General features: G+C 39.7%; 1 protein-coding gene across 1 annotated transcript in view; it reads left to right on the top strand.

Moving 5' to 3' along the window:
• Window positions 1–12,914, top strand: part of ENOX1 (ecto-NOX disulfide-thiol exchanger 1) — a 141,166-nt gene that overhangs the window by 75,880 nt on the left and 52,372 nt on the right. The window contains exon 7 of the mRNA XM_030456302.1: window positions 1,024–1,141. Coding sequence (XP_030312162.1) covers window positions 1,024–1,141 — 118 coding nt within the window. The remainder of the gene's footprint in view (window positions 1–1,023; window positions 1,142–12,914) is intronic.

Raw genomic sequence — 12,914 nt, 5'->3', positions numbered from 1 at the left:
CAGTGATTGGACTCCTTGGTGCCGTCTCCCCCTTCCATGCATCTCTTCCTTGTTTCGAAGATTTCAAACCACCTCTCTGGGAATTAAGCTCTTTGTTGGCAGAAAAATTAGCTGTCTGCAGCCTGAAAAGGCCTACACTAATCACGGTGCAGCATCCCCGTGTTACACCTGACAGGATTATTAGAACAAAATAGAGTCCTCTCAATCTTCCCGGTGCTGCCATTAAAAAGCCAGACGCTCCACCCGCGCCAGCTTTTCTCCCCAGAACAAAGACTGCCCAGACTCCCACAAAGCCCATGTGCCTGCTGATCATTTACCTAGTGACATGTGCACAGGCTCCCTGCCTGCCTGCCTGTCCTTGTGGTGGTCGCCCAGAGGCCCAGCTGTTCACCCTGGCACTCCTTTTGGATCAGGATGCAGAGATTTTTTTCAGGCGGGATCTTTTAGGTCCGAGGCAATCTTGGCATAGGGACAGGGGATGAGATTCTTTTGCCCGGCATCAGGCACCTACAGTATAAAGGCTTCCATCTGCACCAGCTGCCCTTGGCTCCCTTCACCATGCACAGAGAGATTTGGGCACTTTCAGGGTGTAGTTAATATGATTTTGTTTAAGGGAGACACCTGAATTTTGCCAGGTGAATCCTACGCCGAGTGGCAGAGAGAAGCAGGAATTATACATTAAGCAGGCTGACAATCCCTTTATCAGCCTGCTTTATATGAAATTTTAAGCATCATCCCTGCTGTTAAAGCCTTCTGCTATGTTTAGGAGAATTAAAGATCATTCAGTGTAAAGACTGACTTCCTCTCTTGTTTTCCCTGAATGTTAACTTTGATAAACTCCGTTCTTTCACATGAAGAATGCCCTGTGCTACTGTTGTTATAAATATTCATGTAAAAAAAAACATGATTACAATGATAAATGGTGTATAATTAAAATCAGAGCAGTATTAAAGACAGATACTAATTACTACATAATGACTTTATGGAAGTTAATACTGACAAAAGGTTATTTTTGGGTTTTAGGAGCTCCGAAATGCTCACAGTGAACAGCTCATGGGAATTCGCCGGGAAGAGGAGATGGAAATGTCCGATGATGACAGTGGTGACAATCCCAGTAAAAAGCTGAGAGTAGATGATTCAGGTAAAGCCAAATCCCTCTATAATGTCACATATATAACCGTGTTGTATTCTTTTAAAAGCAAACAAAAGCTCACATATAATGAGTGACATATTAGTGGTTGATTATATAAGACAGTGTCTTATTTTAAACCCTCATAAATTAGTTATTTTAATGATGTAAGCTGTCTCTGGAAGGTGTCTGTCACATGCTACAATTTATAATGATGAAAATTCTTTTCCTCTGCTCCTGACTGGAAGCATTAGGTTACTTTAGGGTACTCTCTGCAGTCTTGCATAACAGCCTTTCATTTCATGGTTGTAAAATTGTCTTAATGTGACCAGCTGAAGTTCTCTTTCAGTCCGTATTCTCTAAAACTTGCCTTTCATTTTAACCAATACATAGAAATGTATAAGCTCTCTAACAAATATGCTCTTCTATTTTTACTGTGTGCTCTGTGGAACGAACTTTTAAGGGTAGATATTTTACAATATGGTACTGCCAACTGTATTACTTTGACTCTTGTTAGATGGCTATCATGAAAGAAAGAAAAAGGATGCTTGCACCATGTGGGAAGAATAGCAAATTTTTCAGCTTTCTACAAATACTCTGCTATCCAGAGTGGACACTGCAAAAGGTAGCTCAGAAGCTGCTTGAGTTACTGACTGGTAACATGATCTGGATGGACCCTTTGCTCAATTTCTTGACATCAGCTAATAAAGTTGTGAGCAGCCTATACGGGTTTGCCTGCCCAGACACTCATCTTCTGAAAGCCAATTTACAGAGGCTGAACTCAAAGCATGACTGAGAACTACCAGCCAGCAGTGACCTTTAAGGAAGAGAAAGAACGAGAGAGCAAGATGAAAAGAGACTGGGATTCTGATGATGAGAATAATTTTGATCTAGGCCCTAGCCTACAGGCACTATGTTAAGAAAGGACAGAATTTCACCCATTAGATGATTCCAAGTCCTTGTATGCCTGCACAAAAGTGTGAATTCAAGCCTACTTAGAGAAGAGCTCTTTGGCTCCTCCTGTGACAAGATGCTGTGTGAGGTAAATGGCTCCAGATGTAAAGACTGGAGGGAATTTTTTACTACAGCATCTCTCTTAGGAGGAGATTTAATTTTTTTCCTGGAAGAAAAATGAAACAGTAAAACCTGTAAAGGGCAACCTTAATTTTTGCCTGACTAATTGTGCGGGTTGGAATTTTCTAGACACCAGTAGTTAACATTTAGAATTGAGAATATGGGTCTCTGCAAAAAACCCAAAAAACTAGCAATAGGAGATTTTTTTGTCTGCCTATTCATTTTACCCTGACTATCTCCACTCTTAGAAGGGGAAGCAACCAGAATCAACAAGAGGAAGGTAGAGCCAGAAATACCCAAACCCTGCAGTCCAGAAGGAGTAATGATTCTTGAGCTGTCATACCTAGCATTTATTGTTTTTAAATATGCATGCTCAGGGCAGAGATATGATGCTCATTCTTTTTGTAACATGATAAATAGGAAAGTGACTTTGGTCTTCTTCTGTGAAAAGGGGCATTTCTATCAGGTGTTTTGATATCTGAGATTTCTACAGTGTTCATCCCAAACACCTTCAGTTTATTTGCATTGTTATAATGTGGGGACTTAAGTCTCGTCAGTGATAACAGTAGCAATCCCAGCATTGTGTTGCATTTTGTCTCAAAATTTAGTGATATTAATCCACATGAGTACTTGTTCATCACTGTCAATTGTACCATTCATCATCCTCTTGATCTTAGTGAAGTTCATCCAGTCTGCTGCATATATAATGTCATCCAGTTCTAAAATTAATTTTATAGTCTTCTTCGTCGAACATTGCACTTTCAACTGAAGCAAGTGGATTTTACTCTTCTGTTGTTGATAATAGAGGGAACTTGGAGATATATCAGAAAATATGTCGGTTGTAAAACATTGGTAAATAAAAAGAAAGTGAGAGAATAATTTTTTTTCTTTTTTATGTATGAAGGAGTGATTCTTCTTTTTTATAGCATTTTTTTTTAATTACTATTTATATTGGTCTCTTTCCCTTTATGCTTTTTTTCTTAAGTGTATGTTATTCCAGAACCACCTATTTATATCACTGGAGTGGCTATTTGTATTCACAGTAGCATCTTTTCTACAAAGAATGTCTTTTAAAGAATATTTTACCATAACGAAACAATTCTGTACAGCAGGAAAACAGTGGCACTTTCTTTAATTTTTAAACCCTTTTCTTAATATTTTGTCTAAATGCTTAACCATGGGAAGGGCAAAGCCTGAATAACCCAAAGAAGATACTGTACTGCTCCAATTCAAGGACAGCATGCTCACATAAAGGCTCAGAAGTCTAAATCCAAAAGTGGCTGAAGCAGCAAGACATGATGAATTGGCTCGGGTAGTTCCAGAGTTCTGGATTGCCTGTTCTGCCATTCCAACAATTTTCTTGAGAACATTATTCTTCAACATACCCTACTCGACAGTGGGAACAACACTCCTGGGTAGTTACAGTCCCCAAAGCTACAATAAGTGGTAGATATTCCCCCAGGTTCCAACACCTGTGTCAGGTCTTTTTTTCACTAGTTCACTGAATTAAATCATCCCTAGTACAAGGAGGCTCAATTAATTCTACAGTTTCAAGTCCTGAGACCACTTTCTTGGTCAACTGCAGTTTCAGAAGTCTCCCACCATAATTTCTTCTGTTAACTTAAGCCTTTTTCATTCAGAAATAACTCCACATCTGTGAGCATCTGGATAGTGCAGCACTGAGTTTGTCATATTTCCTTGCAGCTAGACTGGCTAGAAGGAAACTCCCTTCTAGGATATCTGAAGAGAAACCTTTTCATCATCCTCAAAAAAGGAAAAAAAAAAAAAAAAAAAAAGGATGGATTGAACCTACATTTGAAAACACAATGCAACACTTTCAAGTCCTAAGGCAGCACAAAAAGCTTCAATGCCTAAATGCTTACCTGGACTTGGTGGACTTCAGGCTTCAGAGGAATGCTACATTTTGCTGAGGCCCTTGTACAGAATAAGTGCTGGAGATTTGGAGGAGATGGTGAAAAAACTGTTATTCTGAGTGTTTTGCATCTTTTCATCAATTTGTGCAAGATGCCAAGTTATGCAGGAGATCAAAGTGTGTATTAGAAATCTACTACAGACTATTAAGATTTGGATTTGCTACTTGTGATAATGCAGAACAGGTTTGGGGGCATTTGCTGCAAAGTGTGTCCCTCTGTTCTAGGCTTAAATCTTCTTTCACCAAAGGAATTGGTGAAAATTGATCTTCTCATTGTTTATGTACTTCATATACTGATACCAGTGACCTAGTGGCAGAGCTAGAGTGAGAAATGGGACCATTAGTCTCCTGGATCTCTCTGCCAGCCTCAGTCCATGTTGCAGGGATGGGATGCTGTCTCCTATGCAAAAACATTCTGCTCCTCTGGGTGTTTCTGCAGGCTTAGTTAGTACCCTACTTTATCATGTGCAAATTGAATCTTCAAGGAAAAAGAAGGCATCACTCTCTGCTTTTTTTTTTTTGGAAAGCATCCCAGTCTGTTGCAGGATGCCCTCCCTGAAGAGCCCCACAAGGGAAACCAGTAAGTTGGCTGAACTTGGCATACCTGCCTAGTTTATAGGAAATCCTCCTGGTTTCACAGACTAAGGGCCATTTGCATGATGGGGAAAGCTAGCAAAAGGCTGACCTGGGACTGAGTGAACCTCAGCTGTGGGATCAGCTTTTTCTTTAAAATGGTGGCTTATTACAAAATTCAGCCTTTAAAAAGTGATTATTTTTTTTTCCTGCAATGTGGATTTCAGAGTTTGAAAGGGACAAGAGGATTGCTGAAGTAAAGCTGAGAGATTGCTAAGAAAAAAATAATAATGATGATTGGCAACTCAGCTAATACATTTGAAAGTCAACGTGCAGCTACAAGCATTAGCTCAGGGAAGTGGGGGAGAGAAGAGGTTCAGTGCTGGAGTCTAGAGGATATATGAAAATCTTCAGAACTATCAGGATTTATGGATATTTCATCTCCCACCTGCTGACACCAGGAGTGAGGATCCACATGTAAAAGCCTCCAAAGTAATTTTAAGAATTACTGAAGTGAAGCTGCACATTGTAGAAAAGAGCTGAAGATTGGTTTATGCCTAGAAGGCACCTGTAATTTTACTTTAAGGGGAGGTGGGTTAATCTTTTCCTTGTGCACTTCTTGGCAATGTGCCATTAATTCTAGCAACTCGGCTTCAGCAAGAGATCTGTGGCTGGCACTGCAGAAAAGAAAGTTTCATGAGCCATGTGGAGGACTGAGGGAACACCACTCACATGCTTCAGGCTTCTAATTGGGATCCTAGACTTCTGGAACAAATCCCAGCTCTGCTCCATGCCCTCCCCACACACACACCTTGGTTAATCAAGGAATTTATGTTATCTCAGTTCTCTACTATCAAATGGAGGCAGTCATGCTTCCTTTCATTCATCCTCTTCCACTCCTGTCCACATGGGTCAGAAACACCTCAGTACAGGGCTCTCTCTGGCTGAAAGGTCTTGCAATAACCCACTCATTGGGCTCATGGAACACTTCACCACCTTTGATAATCCATGTGGAGGGCTGAGGGAACACCACTCACATGCTTCAGGCTTCTGATTGGGATCCCAGAGCTCTGGGACAAATACCAGCTCTGCTCCATACCCCTCCCCACACACACACACACCTGGATTAATCAAGGAATTTGTTATCTCAGTTCCCTACTATCAAATAGAGGCAGTCATGCTTCCTTTCATTCATCCTCTTCCACTCCTGTCCACGTGGGTCAGAAACACCTCAGTATAGGGCTCTCTCTGGCTGAAAGGTCTTGCAATAACCCACTCACTGGGCTCATGGAACATTTCACCACCTTTGATGAAGTAACAATAACATCTTGAGGACTGCATACAAATAATAAACTGCAAGCTGTGTAGTGCAAGCCCAGTTTGAGCACAAAAAATTGGCACTGCCCTCCACCCTTTGGTGACTAAAGCAGTCACCAAAATTAAACACTGAAGCTCTTTCTGTCTTGAACAGCAGCCTAGATCTTTACGTTCTCCCCTGAACTGACTTGTCCTCTTTGCAGCATCAGCTGAATCCCTTGCCACAGGAGACAGGCTGAAGAGTGGGCAGTCTGTCTCACAGAAGGGTGTAAGTCAGTATTTGAAAAGCAGCACCCTGGTGCAAACAGCACAAAACAGGCTTTTTGGTATTGTTTGTAAGTCTGTCTTGAAAGCTGCAAGCCTGGCAACTCTTAAAAAAAAGCCTGAAAGAACACCAAAGTGATCTGTGCAATGCTTATTCATCTTTTCTTTGCAATGCAATCCTCTTCTTGCTTTCTCTAAGGCGAATGATGATGAGATGCACACATGGAACAGAAGCTGTGTTTTAGAGCTGGATTAAAGTGGTAGGAAAGCTTTATATGGCTTATTACATCTTTCAGTAGGAATTGCTGAGCCCCAGCTGCATGGAGCTGAGCTTTGTTCTTCCTTTTCTTCAACCTGGCCCAGTGTCACAGCAGATCTCGTGTTAGATCTTCCTCTTCTTTCTGGTCCCAGGGATCAGATAATTTTCCCCTCCTTTCTTATAAGTCTTATCTTTTAGGTTTTATGGCAGTTTTTTTTATAAACAAAATTCTTGTTTATTTTGCTCTCCTTACATCTCCTATAGCAGTCATTACCTACCCCATAGTTTTTCAAATCTTTTGAAATGGATCCCGTTATTTAGCAGGACCGTAATTTGACCATTTTCCTTTCAAACATTTGCAGATAAAGACAATGTAAAATAACAAAAATTGTATTTGCCCTAAAAAATTAATGGGCTAGCATTGTTTGTTTCCTCAAATATATCAATACCAACTCAAAGCCATCAGCAGCTGGTGTCCTAATCAGACCTGCAGCAATAAACATATCAAGACGTATGAAGAGGAAAATAACACCTGTTAACAGAAGCTACTAAACAGCTCTCATAAAAACATCTTGAAGAAAAAAACACATTTTAAATACAAAACAGTGAATTGTCACCAGAATGACACAATCTCCTCTCTGGTCGGAGAGGACAGCTGAGTAACCCTTTTGAGCTCTGCAAGTGGGGTAACTTCCCTTTGAATGGAAATGCTCTGGACACAGCAGTCCAGTTTTGCTCCCTGGGACTAACAAGGATGATCACTAGAAAGCAGCACAAGATGATTACTCCCTCCATGGCAGCAAAAGTCTGCTCTAGTGTCTTTCACAGCATGCCAGTTCAGAGCTGTTATTATCAGACAGACTCCAATTTCGTGCCTTAAAATGCATTCCATTTTCCCCACAGCTTTTACAAAAATAGTTTGAAATTCAGGGTCTAATTTTATGCCCCTGCTTTTAAGTCCATTTGGACTTAAATAATGCTTCTTGTGCAGCAGAATTTAGCAGAAATGCCTCGATGAATCAGGGCCAAATGTAGCTGCCAGTTCTTCCCTAAGGAATAAAAACAGCCTCACCCTGTCCCAGGTACTGGTCCAGAGCCTCTGGATCACACGGGACATCTCAGCTTTGGGATGAAGGTGTGTGCTGGTCCTGTGGGCACGGCAGTGAAAGGGTTAACCTGATTTTCAATTTTTAGAGGAAGCAGACACTTCAAAGGCATTTTCCTCATATGGGCTTTAGGAGGACATCCCGTTTACTACAAAACAACTCTGTTGCGCTTTGATGCTTTTCAACTGCCAGAAGTACTATTATCTAGATTACATTTTATCATGTTTTCTGGGTATTTCATACTGATAAGGTTTTATGCAGGATCATTACATATGAGAATAGATCTAATCCTGTTTTTAGGAAGCTTTAAGGACACTGAGGGATTATTTATGTAATAAGATGCAAAGTTGCTATGGAAAATGCTATAGCAACCTAACATCTTCACAAAACCAAGCAGCCACTTGTGACAGCAATCTAAATTTACATTTATTTTAGTGTCATTTTATTGACATTCTTAGTATCTGATTTTGACAGCATGGTAAAATATGTTTTGCACTCATACTGGAACAAAATTAACAGCATATTGTTGGAATGAGGATGATGCTTATAATTTTGGAGATAATTTTAGTGTATTTCATTTTGTGTAAATAGCATTAAAGTAGTAGTGAAAAGAAGTTTGGGTGTATCCCCTCTATTTGTAATAGAGCAAACAATGCCCCTTGAAAGTAATGGTTTACAAGGCAGTAAAAGCTAAACTGTTTTTATTTGCTTTATATCTGACTGAAAATGTTTTAAGAAAAAAATGATTTTGTTAGTAGAATTTATTTCAAATCCTATATCTTTTATTATAACTTTCCCAGTTCAGGATACAGGCTATAATTTTTCATTGGGTTTCATAAAGCAGGGCATCATTTCTGAGTGCATAGACTTGCAGTTTGGTAGGGGAATTGCCCGATTTAAATGGGACATTTCTAAACCAGAATAACAGTACACATTTCTCCTTAGGAGGTTAAATAAAAATGGAAAGAAAAAACAAACATGAAACGACAAAACAGCCTGAACTCTTTCCTGTACTCATTGCTGTTAATAATGAAACTCACATTGACTTCAATGGGAGCAGAAGCAAGCTCTGTATATTGATTTTCTCCATCCCTTTCCATTAAGAATCCTGAAGTGCAGCTGTAACATTGTTGGAGTGGGATGTTGGCAGCAAAATCAATAAAAGACAATATTAGAACATATGCTGTTTCCAGCTTCCTCTCAATCTGATATAGCTGGTATTAACATTCTTCTCCAAATTACGCCTCATGCTTTCCATAAAGTGACCTTCTTTATAGTGCCCACTCCAATTTAAAGCTTTTGTGCTCTTCCTCTCATATTTAGCCTTCAAGAGAATGAGCCCTATGTATAATAACAGCGAAGATGGTTGCTTCTGAACAGAGCATAAAGAACAGGTTCCTTCAAGAGTGCCTTCTGCCTAAACCCTATTTCTGATCTCCTGTGAAAGATCCTTTCTATCACTTTTTAAACTAAGCTCTTGGTTTTAGATTTTCTAAGTTATGCTACCCTTCATGCCCTGATCTATTTTAGGAACCCTTTTTATCCCAGCACATTATAAAAGCTTGCAAATATTGCTTGAGGTGGAGGGAGACTTCAGGTACCTCCTTTCCCACTGTTAAATCCAAGAGAAATCAGCCACTGCTGAAGTGTCAGAGGAGATAATGATCAGAAATCAGTGTCATTTGCTGTGTCAGTACAAGCTTCTAAACTCATAATTGCATGTTTGGGGAACATCCTTATGTCATGAGACATTCATGGCTGGCTGACGTTTCCAAAGCCTTAAAAGCTTCCTTTCCAAAGCATTCATCTTCTTGTTCTTTGCGTATCCAGCTGTCAGTCTGTCGTGTGGTTGCATGCCAGGAGTTAAAACCATTCCCAGCAGACCTCGTGCTTGAAGCTGGATGGCCATAGAAACTCCCCAAACTACTGCTAGTTAATGCTGCTGCTTTACTTTGGGGAATTAATATTAGATTCAGATGAATTTAATGATGTCCTGCTCTTTGGTTTTTGCTGATAGACCAACTCAACAAAATAAGCTTCTTACTAATGACACATATCCATATTATAGTATTTTTGTAACCAATACATTGAAGGACTCAGTTCATAAAGTTGAAAGCCAAGTGGATTAAAAGCTGCCTAGAGGTGAGTCATCTTCTTTTAGTCTTACTTGGGTTTAGATTCATGGCAAAGAGAAGAGAAAACAAAGAACAGTCCACTAGGAAAGAAAATGGGAAGGACTAGAAAACATACCAAAACCATATAATTTTATTCCACTTCTGCAGTAATTCCAGCATGTGACTCCTTAAACACCAGCATACAGAATTGTAAAGGAGGAAAGTTTGGTTCTTCTGTGAGAGAAAGGTAGATTTTGTGTTTTGTTTTGGTTTGGTTTGGTTTGGTTTGTTTTTTTTTAATTAGGAGTTCTAATGGCTCCATGTGTTTGATGCATAGCAAATTTTATCAGGTACAAGAGCTATGCCAGGCATTTATTTACAGAACTTGTATCCAGTGATTGCTGGAGTTGTTTCTACAACTGCCAAGCTGTAGACATGGTTGTTGTTGACATGCTCACACGTCAACCAGGGATCTCTCTGAAGAGATTTGGGTGGTTGCTAGCCCACACCTCCTGTTTCTTCACTGCTGCTTTGTCATGTGTCAGATACAGACTTGTCTTCCCTCTTAAATTTGTCTGAGCTCCGGAGACAAGTAAGTAAACAGTCAAGGAAGAACCTGCTAAAAAGCTACAGCTGTCCCCATGTTGTTTTGTTATCAGATAGTCATCTGTCCCATCATGTTTTGTTGATAGGTTTTGAGATCCCTGTGCTCTTAGACCTGGATCCCACAAGCTACTGCCTGCTGTTCAGAGGGCTTGCACTCACTTTGTGCTCAAGACCCACAGATACAAAGTCCAAAGCAGTGGCTTACCCAGAAAGTCTAGTAAAATGAGTATTTTACAGAGATCTCTTCAAAGTTACACAATTTTTGCAAATTTCAATAAACTGCCTGTTTCTGAGGACTGGAAGACCACTAAGCTCTGTGGAATACAGTCATCTACAAAGTTTGTGACACATTTTGTTTTTCAGAAGCTGGCAAAATACCTACAAAACATGTTGAATTGTGGAGAAGCACACTGGCCTCTATTTGCAGATACTGAATATGCTGAATATAGGATGGATGGGCTAATAGGAGTGTTTGGCTTGCAGGTACAGCTCTTCTGGACAACCTTCCATTCAAATAAGAGATAAATGGCTCAAGAATGTGAGAGCCAAGAAATGACAAGCTTCATATGAACATTTGCTTATGTCTTCTAAAGGTGTAAAAATGTATTCCCATTTTTAAGACTCTTTTTTGCTTAAGGTCAAAGTAATAGTGCAAGTATTTCAGTATTATGCACAATTTTTTAAAAGAAAAATTAACTCAGCCCTCCAATCCAGAGCCAGGTCAGAGAAATAGATGGTTAAATGCTCTCCTGCAGTTTAAGATGGAACAGAATTTTGTACAAAGAGGTGTTTTACCCAGCACTTTATGTTTATTTCATAATTTGCCTATTATAAATCAGGAAAATTCAGGGTCACTTGAAACACTCGGATCAGCCATCGCTCCCCTAATGAATGTGACAAATTGAGGGATTCACGTGCACATTCTCATTTGTTTCCAAGTAGCAATGACAGTTTCCTGATCTTTATAACTCCCACAGTTTATTTTTTTCAAGTTGTCACAGTGATGCTGCCTCTGAGTGCAATCTCTACTATGAATGTCAATGACAGCAATGCAGCCATGCATCTTGGGAAGGGCTGGGGTTCTTTTTGTTTAAGTCTGAATAAAAAATATAGCAATGACTTTTACTCCTGAGAAGTAACCATCATGAAACATCAGTAACCCACCTATACAGAGGTTTATCTATAGGCAGTTATGGGGGCATTGGACTAGATGACTTTTAGAGGTCACTTGCAACTCAAATTGTTCTATAAAACTGTGTCTGAATATCCTAAGTAATCTACGTGTCACATGTACACATGTATATATAAACCATTTATGCAAAACACAGAAGATTATATTAACATATATGCTAAACATTGAGCATTCATCACCATCTTTTGTGCTATGCCAAGTACAAATGTAAGTACCTGAAAAGCACCATGAGTACAAGCAGCATTTTTCCATTGCTGCTAAGGGAGAAGATCATCAATGCCACTTGGTATCTCCCAGTGCTTTTCTTACTAGATGGAACATACTCCTTCCCCCTTGAGACTAAAATCTCTGTTCATTACAGGAGTACAGGTGTTTTTTAGAATCAGTTATTAGAGGAAAAGGTCTCCTTTTTGCTGGCATCATTAAGGCACAGTCTCTATAAGATGTAAAGTTCTCAGTTTTGGGGAAAAAAAAAACAGGAAAGCAAAGCAGAACCTCTAAAAGTGATTCAGTGCTTGATTAATTACATTTAACAGAAGCAGCAGTTATTGGTAAACATAAAGCATAAGTATCTGAAAAATTCACCTCATCACAAACCAAATACTCTAGTAATTGTTGAGAAGCAATGTTTTTTACTGAATTTGGGACATAACTGAGGACTGCTACTATTTTGTTCAAAGTTATACCCTATTTTTTTTCTGACTGCTTGCTTCCTATGCTTCTACATCAAGAGAAGAACCAAGGAGGAAAGGCAATGCAACAACCAACCCATCAGTCAAACATCACAGTCACCTGTGAAGAGCCAACTCCTCCCTCTCCTGTCTCCCCTTCTGTCTATGCCAAGGCATTGGAACACATCATGGGTGGCAGGAGAAGAAATGCAACTAAAAAAACAAAAGGAAAAAAAAGGGGCCCTTTGCTTTAAAGAAGTGACCTGGAGAAACTGATCTCGAGGGGGCAGATTAACAAGGAGCTGTCAAAATATCATTTACGAGCTATGTAGTCTCCTGTTCTCCAAAGATATGCTGTCAAGTAAAACAGACCTAAAATGTGACAGGCTTTGATACTATTGTAACAAAGTGGTCTCTTCCGAATTCTAAATATGCATTTCAGTAATGGGATGTGACATCTTTGCAGGAAAAGTCCAAAACACTTAATGCTGCAATTTACCTGGGACAGAACTAGGTAAGAGGGGACTGGAGGATGTACTGCAAAATAAGTATGAGGGAAGGAAGAGAGAAACATCTGGAAGTCAGGCAGGTGGGAATTACAAATGAACAAGGAGAATGACTCAGGTTTGGACCTGGGTAGAAGAGAGGAATTGATGTAAAGAGGGGTAGAAAGATG

Source organism: Calypte anna, chromosome 1 (genome assembly GCF_003957555.1).
Source record: "Calypte anna isolate BGI_N300 chromosome 1, bCalAnn1_v1.p, whole genome shotgun sequence".
Classification (NCBI taxonomy): domain Eukaryota; kingdom Metazoa; phylum Chordata; class Aves; order Apodiformes; family Trochilidae; genus Calypte; species Calypte anna.
The sequence above is the reverse complement of the archived record's forward strand: the minus strand, read 5'-3'. Positions and strand labels throughout refer to the sequence as shown.